This window comes from Esox lucius, chromosome 17, assembly GCF_011004845.1.
Source record: "Esox lucius isolate fEsoLuc1 chromosome 17, fEsoLuc1.pri, whole genome shotgun sequence".
In the NCBI taxonomy this organism is placed as follows: Eukaryota; Metazoa; Chordata; class Actinopteri; order Esociformes; family Esocidae; genus Esox; species Esox lucius.
In genome coordinates this window covers 15,625,088-15,643,574 of record NC_047585.1, presented here as the reverse complement: position 1 = coordinate 15,643,574, position 18,487 = coordinate 15,625,088, and the positions used below count along the sequence as shown (strand labels likewise).

General features: G+C 39.1%; 1 protein-coding gene across 6 annotated transcripts in view; it reads left to right on the top strand.

Annotated features, from left to right (window-relative positions):
- LOC105017382 (contactin-4) overlaps nucleotides 1-6,596 on the top strand; it is a 105,089-nt gene extending 98,493 nt beyond the window's left edge. For 4 of the 6 annotated variants that reach the window (XM_010881949.3, XM_020055176.2, XM_020055175.2 and 1 more), the window contains 9 exons: nucleotides 17-175; nucleotides 497-646; nucleotides 1,463-1,533; nucleotides 1,970-2,204; nucleotides 2,319-2,434; nucleotides 3,116-3,296; nucleotides 3,865-3,977; nucleotides 5,032-5,200; nucleotides 5,362-6,596. In XM_010881949.3, coding sequence (XP_010880251.2) covers nucleotides 17-175; nucleotides 497-646; nucleotides 1,463-1,533; nucleotides 1,970-2,204; nucleotides 2,319-2,434; nucleotides 3,116-3,296; nucleotides 3,865-3,977; nucleotides 5,032-5,200; nucleotides 5,362-5,441 — 1,274 coding nt within the window. In that variant the 3' untranslated portion in view covers nucleotides 5,442-6,596. The other 2 variants (XM_010881950.3, XM_020055177.2) reach the window with 2 other exon arrangements.
- Nucleotides 6,597-18,487: the final 11,891 nt, after the last annotated feature.

Genomic DNA, 18,487 nt, shown 5'->3' with positions numbered 1-18,487 from the left:
TTGCTGGTTATGTAAGGGCCTCCTGGTGCCCCAGAGGGCCTGATTGTGGGGGAGATCACAGACTCCACAGCCCAGCTCTCCTGGGGGTCTGGGCCAGACAACCACAGCCCTGTCACCGCGTACACAATTCAGGCCAGGACCCCTCTCTCTATCGGCTGGCAAGCCGTAAGGACAGGTAGCCCATTTCCACCCACTGTTTCCGCACTTTACTGTAGCGTGTCATGCATTGTTTTCCACAGCACGTTATGTTCAGAGAAGGTTTTTGTGCTATCAGGCCACTGTGGGAACTGTCAGCTTTAGGGATGATGTGAACCTTTTATCAAACATTCTTTATCTTGGGGGGGGGGGGGGGGGGGGGGGGGCTTCTTGGATAAGTTATATAGATTTGAATTGTATCACAGGCAGTCTCTGAATACAACTGAAAATGTTTTTTTTGTTGTTGCTGGTGGTGGTTGAGAATCACTATGTATTTAAATTCTAAATTCTTTAATCCTAGTTCCTGATTCTGTGCCTGGACAGATGTTGCATGCAACGGTGATAGATTTGAACCCCTGGGTGGATTATGAATTCAGGGTGGTGGCTATCAACAATGTGGGAGTTGGAGAGCCCAGCATGCAATCCAAGCAGATTCGGATGAAAGCTGCAGGTACATCATTTTAATTCCTCTTTTTCCTCTCACGTTGAATCTATCAACCCAACAGTGGAAATGTAATTTAACTGTCTGATTAGTTTAATTTGCATTGAGGGTTCTGTTCACACACATCCCCCCCCCCCAAGTGTTTTTCACTACGCAGAACCCGCATTCACTTTTCACGCCAGACTGTTGGTTTTTGTGCCCGGTTTTGCCACGCAAATTATGCTTAATGAAGACGGGATCAATCTTTGTTCCAATTTGACTGACGTAGAGACAGCTGTTAATGATTGGCCTCAAAGACGAAGGCTTAATTTATTCACACGTTTAGACGACAGCCTATCTATCCATGCAGATAGTGAAACTCATTCCCGTCCGATTTTAAACCAGCCAGGCATCGTCCCTTTTAAGCATTAAGATGCTTTGTACACCAGCACTTAGAAAATCCTGCCATTATTAATTTATGTCAGCAGCATCAACATGAACTGTGTGAAATACCCACGCAAGCCATAAGGCAATGACTTGAAAGTGTCTATTTTGAGTGGGTTAGCAGAGTGCTTCCGCCTGGCTCACTGAATCACAAGGGAGAAGTACTTCTTCAGTGTCTCACCCATGGAGGCAACACGCTGTGGTAACAGTAAGCCGAATACACAGGCTCTCCTGACTGTTTTAACCCAAATGTAATTAGATTTTATAAAAGCAAGCCTTCACTTTGTATGTTTCGGGAACCATATCGGGATTAGGGGCAATATCACGGTTATGTCAAGGCTGAGCGAAAGTTATAGAAGTGCACCTTTACATTGGAAACTGTTCTTGTTTCTGTTCCCACAGTTCCTGAAGTAGCACCAGCTAATGTCAGTGGAGGAGGAGGCAGCAGGGGAGAGCTGGTTATCCAATGGGAAGTAAGTTTACTGATCGTCACAGACTTATTCCACGACATCTTTATCGTTACGGACTGTTTCGACATAACTCTTTTGACATGAATGGGGTTTTGACAGAATTCTATACAGCGATGCAACTTCAATTAAATCAGTTTTAAGTAAAAGGAGAGCTGTTTTGACTAGCTATTTGCTTCTGCCAAATGGCTCCCATTGTATGTAAATCAAAAGGCAGATGCAGATGAAACAAAAAAATGTATGTGCATAAATCTAACCTGGTGTCCCAGAAAGGATCTCAAAGTGATTTGGCTTATCACACAAAATGTTTTATGAAGTTTGCATACCTTTGGATATACATTTATAATCTTTTTAATGTTCTGGAATTTTGATGTTCAGAATTTAACACTTCCATCCAATGGAAAGGGATGACAATGAATCTGTCAAAATGTCTCTCTTATAGCCTATACCAGAGGAGCTACAGAATGGAGAGGATTTTGGATATGTTGTGGCTTTTCGGTCAGTTGGTACGAGCACATGGAAACAAGCTGTCCTGGCTTCACCTGATACATCAAGATACATCTTCAAAAATGACAGCATCATACCTCTATCACAGTTTGAAGTGAAAGTTGGGGTCTACAACAGCATTGGAGAAGGCCCATTCAGTCCGGTGTTTGTAGTGTATTCTGCAGAGGAAGGTTAGTTACTCCGCTGTTTCTTGAGTTTTCAATGACATTTAAGGGGTTGGGTTATTTTGACTCCATTCTTTACCATTCTTTACCATTTTCTTGGTTTGTCTTGTCATGTTTTAGAGCCATCTGTAGCACCGCCTCGAGTGTGGGCCCAGACACTTTCAGCCTCTGAAATTGAGGTATACTGGGAACCCATTTTCCAGACAGCCGGCAGTGGGAAGGTCATTGGATATGAGGTATGAATATAATCCCCAAAAAGTCATGATGCTGGTATAAAGTGCAAAACTGCTATATATTACGCACAAGATGCTTCTCAATATCAGGCTTCGGGGCCATGAGAAATGCAGATTTTCATTCTACCCCTCTAATCAGCAATTAACTACCAGGTAGAATACAAAACCTTTGCTTGTAGTTAAGAAACCAAACTCAAGATAAAACCAAGCTCAAGATTATTTACACTTCAATAGGTCAGCTTGCAAGAGGGAAATTCCAGTTAACGAAAAGGTAAAATGTTTCGAACACAGAAAAACCTGCATGTGAAATTAAGTTGTTTTCTAACAATCTGGAGAATAGAGGTCTGCCCACAGCTGTTCCTGTCTCCCTGGCTATTACCCTGGCTATTACCCTGCCTGAGTGGAATTCTGTCAATCACCCCTCACAAATGTCAACATCATACATCAACTTAATTCACAACAAACCCTGTCCCTCACAGCAGAAAGCCCTAAGGATGCCACCAATTTACCACAGTATTGCCCAATCACGGCTGGCAGAAGGCAAGGCCCAGGTCGCTTCACCGCAACTGTGAACCTGTCTGACCTCTGGTCAACAGATCCAGGATTGAATCAACAGCAAGTGCGCTGGAAGTGTCTTTAATGCTGCTGGGAGGACTGGACTCACCTTTGTGTCTTTGCTTCCAGGTCCTTTACTGGGAGGAAGGAATGCTGGAGAGCGATGCTGAGACTGTGACGGTCAGAGACACTACTGCCCTTCTCTCAGGGCTCAAGGGCAGCACCGTTTACCAGATCTCTGTCAGGGCCCAGAACAGCGCTGGAGCAGGACCCTCTAGCCCGGCAGTCAACGTCACCACCAAGAAACCACGTGAGTCGTTCTCTGACGCAGGACAACGTGCCGTTCTCTCATTTCAAGTCCGCTTTCATGAAACTTGCATATCCAGCAGAGGTTTGCGTTAATGGAGTTGTGGTAGAATGTGGCATTATGCAGGGAAACCTCAAAGACTTTAGAGCCTCTGTGAATCCTCGACGTCAACAGCACTGCTGAGACAAAACCTAGTCATCTGGGTGAGTCTTAAGTGCATGTTTACTGCAACACTGACAGATGGATGAGGACTTTTTGTAACCTACAAACGGAGATAAAAGGGTCCCTTTAAGAAAATAATAATAGTCATGAAAATCGGTGATAGGATGCTGTTCATCCTGACGACGGAGGGAGATGAGGCATGCATATGAGCTTATCGGAGTTAGAGGCAATTATTCAACCACTAACTTTGTCACAAAGCAGTCAGCTCTCCTTTTGTTCCCTGTTAGTCGCGAGGGTCTGTCACAAACAGTAATGATTAAGGAGATGGTTACAGAGAGAAAGTCATTTCCACTTTTGACAGAATTGTATGTGATTAACTTGTGTGGGTATATACTTGCATATCTTTCAGCACCAAGTCAACCTCCAGGCAATATTGAGTGGAACTTGACCAATTCCAAGATCTTTCTGAATTGGGAGCATGTCAAGGCCATGGGCAATGAGTCCGAGGTGACAGGATACAAGGTGAGTGTTGTCAGTGAATAGCAGAATCTTTGAAATCTAGGAAACAAATGGAGTTCACTGCCTCACCTCAGGAGCTGTCTTTTATATAAATGACTCCCTGATCACAGTGGAAATATAAACATCATCACTTTTAGTGTCACATATTGATTGTCCAGCCGTAAAAAATGTTTAAAGTATGCTCCCGTTGATACGACAGAAAACAATCCTCTTTCTTCATTGTGATGTGTTTTTGTTTGTTTTAGTTTTTTACTAAATACGTTAGATTTAACAATGCAACAAAGCAACTGCAACGTTTTGATGTTCAAACACACTGTGTGTCCTGCAGTGATCCCGTGGTCTATGCTCTAATGAATCTCCAGAGCGTGGGTTCGATTCTGGCCTAATGCTCTTTCAGCAAAAGCCCTATCCTTTATCTTTCACCACTTTCTTGTCAAATCAAGTATGGCATTTCTGAAAATATTTATGTGCACCAAATAAATAGATAATCACTAAATGTGTTATTGTGGGTGGTTGTAGACAGATTTTGTGAAGATTCCTTGCTTTTGATCTTTTGGGATGCTCTGTAGTAAAACTCCTTTGTGTCTGAACTGGAGCATTCAGCAGAGGGTTATGACTCAGAAAAGGTCTTGCTTTCTTTTAAAGCATTAATTTTCAACAGAGCGTGTTCGGGTAATTGATTGGTCTGATGTGGTGCAGAGCAATGAAAGAGAAGGTAAAGAAGCAGCTGGGTGCCGGAGAATCACCACACTCACACTCCAGCCTCCATGGAACGCCGCAGGGGTCACGCTAGGACCTCACGCTATCATTTGCAATTCAAGTCATCCTCTGGAAAGGACCAGCAAAAAATAACAGTCAATTTCGGGAAGACTGTCTTGCGAAGCAATAAAGAAAATACATATTTGGCTGTCTGCCATTTCTTTTTTTCCCCTAAAACAATAACACTCCAATGTGACATTATCCATGAAGCAGTCATCGTTATTTACTTCAAATTACTGCATCGCTTAATACTAGCGTGGTTGATAACAGATACAGATGTTCCCTCTGCCATTTCCAGGTGGTGTACCGTCAGAATTGGCTTGGGAAGATCAGCATCGTGGAGACCAACAGGACCAGCATGGAGCTGCACGTCCCCTCTGGTGAGGACTACCTCATTGAGATCAAAGCCTTGAGTGACGGAGGCGATGGCAGCAGCAGCGGTCCCATCAGGATACCAAAGATGTCCAGTGAGAGACCATTGTATTTGTCACGCACCAATCACAGGATGATCGGGGGGCTTTTCTTTCCTGAAGGAATGTTCCCAGAGGGCCTTCGACAAATATTCAGTGTCATGACAATGAATCGCTTGAGGAATGTTTGCTGATGTTTATTTGTGTTTTTTTCCCAGGTCTTAACTCAAAGGGCCATTTCAGCACCGCTTCAATCAAGATCTGTGCAGTTATGTTTATTTTGTATTTTCAAGGGTAACTTTATATGACTTTCAAGTGGAATGCCTTTACTTATCTCTAACTTTGGGTCATGACCTCATTAGAAATTGAAAGAGTATGACAGTATTGATATATTATGTGTAGCTTTCACTTTTCGAGAATGTGAAATCAACAGCTAACTATTTAGAGTATTCAACGCAGCTGCATTGCCTTACAATTGTATGCATTTTTGTATTGGATTGTCAAATAAGCTTCTGAGTGTTTTATTCCTAGATTTTATGCAGAAAGTATGGACTTTACATATAAGAATAGTGGCAAACAAGAACAATCTACATGAGATATTTATTTAAATGGCAGATTTATTAGATTAATTGAGTCATCAAATGAAGGTACGCACTTAATTATGTTTATGTGTCTGTGTAATTAAGAATCAAAATGTTTACTCCCCCATGGACAATTCAAGCTTTTCTTTGTAGTTGCATGTCTTTTATTATTGGTACTCTTACATTAACTTACCAATAATTATGTCCCTCATCGCTGAGATTGCTGCCATGATTGTTATGGTAAAGTGTTAAAACCATGGCTATATTACCCAATGGACATGCAGGTGTCATGTCCTGGGGGCGGGTCTGGGGACAGATGGCATATGAAAATAGAATATGTAAAATTGCAAGAAAAAAGCTTTTAAAAAAAGGTGAACAGTTTGCTTCATGGAATAATGTGTTAATTGGAATATCTTAGAAATTGCTTTCAAACTGCAAAGTTTTCCCACAATCATGTGTGACAGTGTGAGCGATAGCATTACATGAATTATAAAACAGTACATTTTTTTCCAGAGAACAAGTGCAACATTGCAGGAAATTTGCTTTAAACCTACAAAATGTTGTCTTAGCCTTTTTACGAAATGCGCTGAACAGTGTCACTCTGTACCATGGTAAAATGTGAGGTCTGAGCCCTGGGTCCTGAATGTGATAGTCTGGTCATAGTTAAAGGGATAGTTTGCCCAAAAATCCTGTCTTGTTGAAATAACTATTACCTGATCTTGTCATCATCAGGTATGTCCTTATTTAGCTAAAGCTGCAAACTCAAAAACTCTTCAAACGTAAAACTGGTGCTGTTGTTCACCTCAAAAAATGTGTCAATGTTTTCTTCCCTGAGAGAATGTTTTCATTTTCAATACAATTCTTATTTTCAATTGCACTGTTACTTTCTATCTTTTCTGAGCAGTTTAATTTGCAAAAAGCATCAATCCGCTTAGTCTTCGCTTTCCTGTGAACTCAGATGGATAGCCTAATTAAACACTAAGAATACAAAGGAATCACATTACAAATTACTGTTAGCTAATCTAAGGAAGCAATAGGTCATTTCTTTATTATCACAAACATGATAACTAATAATTACAATCTCTGTTGACTTCAGGGTTTGATCTGGATAATGGATCATGACCCAGGGGTTGATCTCAGTAATGGATTATAATCCACGGGTTGATCTTGGTAATGGATCATGATCCAGGGGTTGATCTGGGTAATGGGTCATGATTCAGGGGTTGATCTGGGTAATAGATCATGATCCTCTAGTGTGACAGGTTTAGTTACTCCTGTTTGCGTTTCTCACTTGATATTGTGGTACTTTGAATAATCCACTATTTTCAAAATTCTAGATTGCTAAATGTCAACATATAAAATATCTAATTTGTTTCTTGGAAAACTACATACCACTGCGAAATGGTTGGTAGATACGGTAAAGATGCAATGCAGACCATAAGGGATAGAAGGACACTGTTTTATTTATCGTAGCAGGCCCACAATGTAGTCCCTGAAGTCCAATATTTATCAATTTCTGAAAGAAAGTGAATGCTAATGGTTAACTCCATTTGTTTTAGCTGGTAGCATAGCTAGCACAAAGACATTGAGGGCTATAGTAATAATAAATTTCTATCTGTAAAACAGTGGATTAGTGAAAATAACATGGTTAGAAAACATTGAGAGGCTCTTAGAGGTAAACTCAAACATGAAGTTATTTTTAACTATCCCTTTAAAATGACCATGGTTCATTGAAATGTTCTCTCTTAATTTCTTCATGAAGCCCAGTTACAATATGTGGTCTATCTTGCCACAATGTTCAGCAGATTCAATGAGAAATAATCACAGTTCTCGTGGATATGCTTGAGCTTTTATATAACTGTACACTATTGTCAATATTTACCAGTATTTTCATTGTCAGTAGGAGCATCACAGGCATTTTGAATCAATATATAGAATTAGACAAACAAATATGTTGATGTGTGTCGAGACCCAAGTAAGATTGTTTTAAACATCAATTTAATTATTTTGCCATTCTCAAATGTTTTTTAATCAGACTTTCTATTTGTGTGCTTTTACTTTTTCCAGATATTATTTACGATTAATGTGATGTAGGTGTTGCACAAGCTTCTTAATACTGTTGTATTACAAACTAAATATATCTCTGTGAGATTTAACTGAGGCTGAATAAAATGTTTCACATTGAATTGTCTATTGAACATGAGTTTAATTTAAGGTGTGTGTAACCTTTGGAAAGTGCCAGGAGGAATGAGAGCCAAGATTCACAGAAGTCAGTATGACACTCCTCTTTATTAATGGAGCTACATGTCAAATTGTTCCATTGTAAATTCTGAAAAAACTATAATTTATGCTTCCAATAGTAGTGACATTTCAGTTTCACAATACACTGTGCCTGCATTCAAATTTTCGGCTTTCTTTCTGACCTGGCTTTTGCTGTAAAGAAGCACTGAGCTGGTAGGAAGACTGCACCCTCCCTCAACAGTCAGTGTCTCATAAAAAGCATGGTCATCTCATCCAGCCTAAACCAACAAAACGGACGGATAAGAATAAAATCAGGAAACACATGTTGATATTGCTTTCCCATTTCCTAGTTGATATTTCAAGGTCAGTTCATGTCGGCAAACAAGCTATTAAACATATGGATAGTCACTGTACTGTGATAGTACCACCTAAATCACTAAAATATGGGTAAACATGTTGAGGGGATTGTAACAAGGACCATGACTGGAAGGTTATCCCCAGGTTACAGCATTTCTTCTAATGCTACTAACAGGAATTACACAGAACTCTGAGCTAAAACCACCTTAATTGAAAAGCAACACCTTAATCAAATGTGATCTGATGCTGTCTGAAGCTGTTCTCCAATAGAAATCCCTGATCACACTAAGTCGATGTCATGGTGATGTTAGCCAACACAGCTTGCGCACTGAAACATGTAATTGGGTCTAATGTTGTGTAGCGCCATACTGTACATGTGCAGTCAGTCAAATTACTGGCACAATGATATCCTTTATTTTTCATTTGTTCATTATTGCCCTGTGTGTCCTGTCGTATTTATAATGCAGTGAAACAGGATGTCACCATGAAAATGTCCTAATGACGAAGATTTACTTTCAGTAAAAACACTATTAAAGTGCCACATGTACTACTAAAACGAAGATACACTCAAGAAAAGCATTATCTGGTAGTTTGTCTTTAGACCTAAAAGAGATTATGTTCAGACATCAAATTTTGTTTGTTTTGTGAATTTTTGACCTAAGTTTTTTTGGGAATCCCAAAAGGCTAGAGGTACTCCCTGCAAAAAGTCAATATAGGATTTTGATTGAATCCCACTGTACTGGCTCTGACGCTTGTTGAAAGTGGCAGGGCTTGCAAGTTATTAAAGACTACAAAGGAAAACCCAACCGCAATGTGCTCAGTGAAATTAAACTTCAAGACAAGCTAAATGCCTTCTATACCCACTTCGAGGAATACAACCAAACCATGCATGAGAGCCCCAGCTGACCCAGGCTACTCTGTCATTACATTCTTCGGGGCCCTTAGAAGACATTTAAACAGGTCAACATTTGTAAGTCTGCTGGACGCAACGGAATACCGCGGACGTGTACTCCGATTGTGCAGAGACAAACAGGCTAGCGTCTTCACTGACCTTTTCGACCATTTTGTGACCCAGTCTGCATTACCAATAAATTTCAAGCTGACCACCATTGTTCTTATGTCCACAAACCGCAAGCTAGTCTGACTACCCCCCATTCGCTCTCACACCTGTAGCAAATGAAATTGTCTGACAGGATGGTCGCATTGACCAGGTATTCCAGGTACTCTGGACTCAGTTGCATTCCGCCTAAACAGATTAACAGAATCAGTATATATTGCTCTCCACACTGCCCACAACCAACTGGAACCGGAGGAATGCCAATCTCAGAATGCTGGTTACTGACTACAGCTTAGAGATTAACACCAAAGTGTCTCACCAGCTCATCACCAAGCACAGGACCCTGGGACCCTACATGACTCTTCAAGTGGGGCCTGCACTTCCTGTCGGGCCACCCTCAAGTGGTGAGGGAAGGGAGCAGCATGTCCGCCACACAGACCCGTTACACGGGGGCCAGACTTTGGGTGTGAGCTTGGTCTTCTCCGGTTCTACCCGTTTGCCAAAGACTCCAACGACACAACAGAGGTAGGCATGATATTTGACGACAGTGAAACAAGAACCCGTTACTGTGGTGCCAGGACAAAAACCTCTCTCTATTGACCAGAAACAATTGGCTAACCGTGGACCACGGGAAAGGGAAAAACGAGTGTGCCACCAAACACATTGACAGGGCTGAAGCGGAGTCAATACCTACTTTGGTATCCACATCAACAGGGATTTTACAGGGTCCGTTAGAAAAGCACAACTGCACCTCGTAGAAAGCTGAAAAGATTTGGCATGGGCCCCTTTAGAACCACAAAAGTTCTACAGCTGCACATTTGAGAGCATCCAGAAGGGCTGCATCACCAGTTGACATGGCGATTAATGACTGCAAGGCACTTCAGAGGATGGTGCAAACGGAGCAGTACAACACGAGGTCCAAGCTCCCTGCTATCGTTACCTCTATATAAGGCTGTGTTGGGGTGGGCCACCCTAATAATTTTCACAAATTCCAGCTATCCATAGACCTATTTACTTGACCCAAAACCAGTGCCGTATATGTCTACCTCAGACACTTTATTCCTACCACACGCACATATCTACCTCAGAATACCTAGTCCCTTCATTCCTACCACACATACATATCTTCCTCAGAATACCTAGTCCCTTCATACCTACCACACACACATATCTACCTCAGAATACCTAGTCCCTTCATACCTACCACACGCACATATCTACCTCAGAATACCTAGTCCCTTCATACCTACCACACGCACATATCTACCTCAGAATACCTAGTCCCTTCATTCCTACCACACATACATATCTTCCTCAGAATACCTAGTCCCTTCATACCTACCACACGCACATATCTACCTCAGAATACCTAGTCCCTTCATACCTACCACACGCACATATCTACCTCAGAATACCTAGTCCCTTCATACCTACCACACGCACATATCTACCTCAGAATACCTAGTCCCTTCATACCTACCACACGCACATATCTACCTCAGAATACCTAGTCCCTTCATACCTACCACACGCACATATCTACCTCAGAATACCTAGTCCCTTCATACCTACCACACGCATATATCTACCTCAGAATACCTAGTCCCTTCATACCTACCACACGCATATATCTACCTCAGAATACCTAGTCCCTTCATACCTCCCACATACACATATCTACCTCAGAATACCTAGTCCCTTCATACCTACCACACTCACATATCTACCTCAGAATACCTAGTCCCTTCATACCTACCACACACACAAATCTACCTCAGAATACCTAGTCCCTTCATACCTACCACACGCACATATCTACCTCAGAATACCTAGTCCCTTCATACCTACCACACGCACATATCTACCTCAGAATACCTAGTCCCTTCATACCTACCACACGCACATATCTACCTCAGAATACCTAGTCCCTTCATACCTACCACACGCACATATCTACCTCAGAATACCTAGTCCCTTCATACCTACCACACGCATATATCTACCTCAGAATACCTAGTCCCTTCATACCTACCACACGCATATATCTACCTCAGAATACCTAGTCCCTTCATACCTCCCACATACACATATCTACCTCAGAATACCTAGTCCCTTCATACCTACCACACATACATATCTACCACAGAATACCTAGTCCCTTCATACCTACCACACATACATATCTACCGCAGAATACCTAGTCCCTTCATACCTACCACACGCACATATCTACCTCAGAATACCTAGTCCCTTCATACCTACCACACGCATATATCTACCTCAGAATACCTAGTCCCTTTCCTAAACCCACATCTGCATTATCAATCAAATTATGTAATCTATGCCCAATGTTGTGTTCAAATTGTCTCATTTCATTTTTCATGTTTATCTTTTTCTATTTTTCTACAACTATGCATTTATTGCATTGTTTAAAATGGAATCATAAGTAAGCAATCTACAGCACCTGTTGTATTTGGCAAGTGATAAATCAACAATTTTAATAGATTTGGATTTGAGATGATATAATGTCAAAAAATTGTGAAGTAACAAGAAGGAAATGGTTCCCTTCATGCCGACACATGGTGATATTTGTAAGGAGCTCAATGCTGCTGAAATGATGCGTATTGTCTCTTCACTACATGAAACATATCTCATGCTTCAGATCTATATGGTTGCCTGGAGACGATCCCTTCAAAGCCTTGTGCATACCAATTGTTAATTACCGATAGCTCTAGGATAAACTCTCATGAAATTATAGATAATTTTCTGATATTTTCACATTAGTTGAGATAAAGAAAATGCAACCGTCTAAATGCACGATTCCAGAGGTCAGTTCCCCTGTTCAACGCTGCTTCCATTTGATTGAAGGTTTCCTTTTTTCCCCAATGAGAACAACAGTAGCCAGAAAAAATATGACAATCAGTAAGAATTGCATGTCTACAGTTATAAGACGGGTTGGAAAGACAATCCACAGAAATGTTTTAAATCAAGCAAAAGATATTAATGTATGTATGTCAATGAGACCACATGTCCATATCTGTGTCTGAAGCATGTTTACATATACAGTATAAAATGTAAATCAACCCCTTGGGTAAAAATGTGTGGGGATTCACGGATTCTGAACTCCATTACAATGTTAAGCTGGAAAGATTTAATTAGATGTAAGTCAGTATGACAGAAATTCAGTAGCCCTGGACCGGATATTGATTCAGAAAGGTTATGTCTCTCTTAAAATATTGATCATTTTTACTTTTTGGTCACTGGTAGTATGATAAGATGTAATTATATATCATATTTGAAAAACTCACATTAAATAAGTAGATTACAAACAAATAGCCTAATACAAAGCTCTAGCTATGCCGTAGGTTTACACCCATGTTGTCCCAAAAAAATAAACTGCATTTTTTGGATTGAAATGAGTAACTACTAGTTAGTGGCGTGCTAATGGTTATGTCACCCAATATGAGAAGTAGTGGTTTCCCTGTGGATTCACAATTCTTTGTGACAAAGGTCGATGTGCACAGACAATGACTGGTTGAAACCGGGGCTAGGCCAATAAGAGGCATGGAAACAACGTAGTGTCAAACCACTCATATTTCCTGCCGGTACAGCAATGCAATATAAGGGTGACACACATTTCACTGTAGTACATTGTACTGACACTTGTGAAATGTGCATTCATGTACTTCACACATTTTAGAGTGAGAATCTGAGAGGCTTTCTAGAGATAAGGGCAAATAAGAGCATATGAATTCACACACACCCCACACAGAAACATGTTTGTCTTTCTATCCTTTTGGTGACCAGAAATCCATGTCCTTTTTCCCATTACCCTAATGTTAATCTTATCCAGAATAACCTAATATTAATTGTAAGTTATAACCTAAACATAACCCTTTGACTCAAAACAGAAATGTTCCTTGTGGGAACTGGCTAAAAAGAAATTGTAGGAAATTATTAGTCGGGTTTTACCCAAGTTTGCATTTACTAGAGAATGCTGTAGTACTTATTACACAATTATATAGCATTCCATTCAAAAACTAAAGTACTTTGTTCTGAATAAAAACGTTCTGTAGTAAACTGTACAATATTATATACTAAATGTTGTATTATACCTCAACTATGTTTAATACATACTATAGAACTGTACAGTAAACTGTTGAATACAATACTGCACATTGTAGTACAATTGAAGGGAAATAACAGCAGATATGTAAAATGTGTCTAGGTTGCTAAACCACTAAGATTACACTAGTGTCAGAGATGTATCTTTGTCTTAGTAATATGCTTTGTATTGTTAATAAATAATCATTTTGTATTTGGCTTATACAACCTGTTTCCAAAAATCTTAGGACGGTGTGTAAAATGGAAATAAAAACAGAATGCAAAGATGTGCAAATCATTTAAACCCCATATTAAGTAAAAAACTGTCCAAAGGCAACATACGTTGAAACTGAAAAAAAATGTTTCCTTGAAAAATATGTGCCTACTTTGAATTTGATGCCAGCAATACATTTAAAAAAAGCTGGGACTGGGGCAACAGAAGACTGGAAAAGTTGTGTAATGCAAAAAGAAAACTGGTGTAACATCTCACAACTAATTAGGTCAATTGACAAAGTCCATAGGTTTCTCAACATAAAATTGCAAAGAGTTTGGGGATCTCACAATCTACAGAACATAATATTATGAAAACAGTGGGGAACCATCAGGGCCCTCTACGCCCTCAGAGAGGGCCTAAGGATAGAAGTAAATCTGTATATATTTTTTATATATTATAATTAGGAATTTTGTTTTCAACGTTTTAATCCTTCTATAATCTAAATTGTAATGATCTTATATCTTATAGAAGTTAGAAAAAAAGGGTTAATTTTCAAGAGAACAAAACATTCAGAATATTTTAGTAGGCTCACCACCCAACGTCATTGACATCTAGTGTTGTTAGAAGAAGATGCATCGCAGTAATACACTAAGTTAAATGTGTTGCTTGCATCAAGTTAAAAAAAGGTGCCTGTATTTTTCCAAAATCAATACAATTTATCTGGTCCAACATCTGATATGTTGTCTTCGTGCTATTTTCAATTAAATATATGGATGAAATGATTTGCACATCATTGCATTCAGTTTTAATTAGCATTTTATGGAGTGTCCCAACATTTTTGGAAATGGGGTTGTATAATAATACACTGAACAAAATGATAAACACAACACATTTGTTTTTGCCCCCATTTATCATGGCTGGTTGTGAGGCCGGTTGGATGTACTGCCATATTCTCTGAAACGCCTTTGGAGACAGCTTATGGTAGAGAAATGAACATTAAATTCACATTCAACAGCTCTGGTGGACATTCCTGCAGTCAGCATGCCAATTGCATGCTCCCTCTAAACTTATATCTGTGGCATTGTGCTGTGTGATGAAACTGCACATTTTAGAGAGGCCTTTTATTGTGGCCAGCCTAAGGCACACCGGTGCAATAATCATGCTGTCTAATCAGCATCTTGATATGCCACACCTGTGAGGTGGATGGATTATCTCTGCAAAGGAGGAGTGCTCACTAACACAGATTTAAACAGATTTGTGAACAATATTTGAGAGAAATAGGGCTTTTGTGTACATAGAGAATGTCTTAGATCTTTGAGTTCAGCTCATGATAAATGGGGGCATAAACAAAAAGTGTTGCATTTATAATTTTGTTCAGTGTATATTTGGAACTCAATGGCCCTTTTCTATTAGATAACATAAAACTTGGAAACTGGAAACTAAGGAAATTCTTGTGGACAAAATGCCTACAACTAGTGGAGCTTGACACACCTGCTGTGCACATAAGTTATGATACTAATTGATGCTCATTACTGACACTATCAGGCTGGTCATTCCAATGTGAACTGCCTTAATATCAAAATGAAAACTGTTGTGATGACACGAATTGCTCGATGTTTAGGAAATCAGTGTCATCTTTTGTTATATTTGCTTAGGTTCTGTCTGTCTTTGTCAACAAGAAAAGGTATTTTTCCTGATGAAGAAATACAGTATTCCTGGCTTTGTTTAATGCCTGGTTGCTATTCCTTCCAAACTGTCCCTAGGGAAATCTTAGTCATTCATTAGAAATTGTTGAATAAAAGCTCAGACAGGATAGCTAAGTAAAGGTACTGTAGTTAACGTTAGTCCCATGCCCACCATTGAAATCTAAGGAAACTTGCTTACTAGCAAGCCAGTTAGTTCATACATTAGTCAGCTTAGCTCCATTAGTTCGAGGGGCGACAAGTCACATTTTATCACCATAGCCATGCAAATCAAGTTGACAAATCTGCTAGTAGAAGCCATCTTGTCCAATTGATTCAATCATGGTGTGTGTCCAGTTTGTTTTAAAACTTGACATTGTGTATAACTACTTCCCTGCCCTGAATGCTACTTGTCATCATCTGTTCGTGAATGATGTGTTTGACAATAAAATGCTTGGAATACTTGTACTAAGAGGAAAAAGGAAAATGGAGGCAAAGCCAACAGGCCATAAAGAATGGGTGATTTTGGCAGAGAGGAATAGAATTACATCAGGGAATCAAGTTAAATCCAAAGCCCCCCCCCCCCTTCAGCAGAATGCATTTAACTGAAGAGCCAAGGGAATTCGTTAAGAATCATGTCAGCTGAATGCATGCCCAGGGAAGAAAACACAATTTGTCAATTACCCATAAAGTATGTCGCCATGCAAAAGCAGTAAGAAAACAACAACTTGCTAACATCCGATTATATTAACATATGAGTGATTTGGGATTCACTGAGATAATTCCTTTTATAATGCTGCAGTACAAGGATAATATCCATATTATAATATGTATAGAAGTGACAGAAATAACTTTGGGGGAGGAGTCACTGTATGCAGCCATATTCATGTGATGCTCCAAGAGGTACGCCAGTAGGTTAAAGCCCTAATCAATCATCTATTTGATATTAACAGAGAGGTCTACTTTTGGGGTGTCCTGCATACTGTATAGACAGTTTCATAAAAAACAGTCTGCTAAAGAGGAAGGTCCTTAATTTTACGAGAGCCTGCAATCTGGTAGCGAGGGTAAATAATGATTAAATCTGGATGTTAACAATCAGTAGAGGAACCAATCATATGAAATGATTACATTTTTTAGATAAGATTCAACTTTATTGTCAGTGAACATTAACAAGTGCAAACGAAATGCAGTTAGCATCTAACCAGAAGTGCACATAGAAGAAGCAGAAAACGTACAAGTGAAACAATAAAGAACAATGTATGTTATAGGTGGAATACATACATGTGCAAATGTGCAATTGATGTTAATACTACTACATACTAATGCTTCTGAAATCCAATCTAAAGAAATATCCACACCACATGGATGTATTGGTCTCATTATATTAGCTGTACATATGTTTTACATAGTCTCCCTGTTTCAGGTCACCAAAAAGTGTTGAGCCAATTTGATTGACATATGAGCATCCATCAGTATATTGCTCATGTTTTTACCCAGACTCAATGTTATTTCTTTGGGAAAAAATTAATAAGATGCTTTCAGCATGCCTTTACAGAAGGGGCACAACAGTACTGCTCTACCACAAATGACTGATGATTCGTAAAAATGAGTTGATAACAGAAAACAGAGCATCTTGTATGTCCCGAGGGAGACAAGTTGGGTGTTCACTTATCTAGATTTGTACAATTGATCTAACACTAGCTTTTAACAAAATCTGTATCTGCACTGTATATGTTTATGTTTATGACCCAATACTATACAAAACACTGAACAAAACACATTGGATAACCTAAAAAAGCAAGGAACTTGCAGTGTCTTAGAATGACTGGTTTGAAATAACCTAGTCCTGAACATATATTAGCATAATTAGTCAATCCGTTTGACATTTATACATTTTGTTGTGTTATGTAATATGATTTAAACTAATTTAATGGTGATTTATTTTCAAAAACTATCTCTACACAATATACTTTAATCAAAGTGGAAGAAATATTTTAACATTTTGTTATTGAAATAAATTAATCATATACTTTGATAAGGGTCCAGCCCACAGTACTGGCTTTGTGTTGGCTATTGTTCTTCTTAAAGGTGAATTCCTTTCCCAGTGACTGGTGTAAAGTGGATTGAAGCAGGTTTTCCTGAAGGATTTTGCATGTGTTTATCTGCATCCAAGTAAGTAGACATTTACTCAGTAATATGTTGTTTTGAATTTCTCCTAAATTTAAGGCTTTGCATTCAAACCAAAACATGCATTCCTTTGACATTGATTGATTCTCAGTATTGCCTTAGTATCTTGTACAGTACAGAATTATAACTCTATCTCATGATTTGTCTGGCTGGTAGTACAGCATCCATGTTATTTACTTGAACATGCTTAAAGGGACATTAAGTATGACTTCACTTGTTAATGTTATCTATCTAACAGTCACTGCTCTTCTTTATTAGACATTGTGAAAAAATCTTTATACTTGAATTGGAGTTTGGAATTCAACACTTCAGTCTAATGGAACTTACACAGGTTGTGTGTATCAGAGACAGAGGAAGAGGTAGTCCCTGCAAATCCCTTGTAAGACATTAGTCCATTTAAGAAATTATGGGATTTTTTAAGCCACATTTTAGGACAAAAAATTTTTTTGACTTGCCTCAACAAACAAGTGAAAACTTATGCATTACGTTTCAAGTTATCAACAATTAAAAAAAGGAAATTAATATTAATGCCATTTGTGGTATAAGATTTGGGTACTTATTTAATTCACAGTATCAAAAACCAAAAGGATTGTATAAAAAAATGTATTCCATAAACTAAGAATAACTTAGAAATAAATGTGTTGACCATAGAACAATTTCAGACTAAACTTCTCATTGTCATTGTAAAATGTTTTGGTTGAAGCCAGGGCTAAGCAACCAACTTTTCGATATAAAAAATATATATTAAATAAAGAATTCCCCAGAGTATCTACACGTTCCATCTACTTGAATTCAAAACATTTCAAGACCTTTTCATGTCACTTGGAATGCAATTTAATACTTATTTAATGCTTATTCCAAGCCTGCTTACAGCCCAAAAGGATCCATATGGGCAAAAGTAGTATTTTTAGGGCTGGCAAC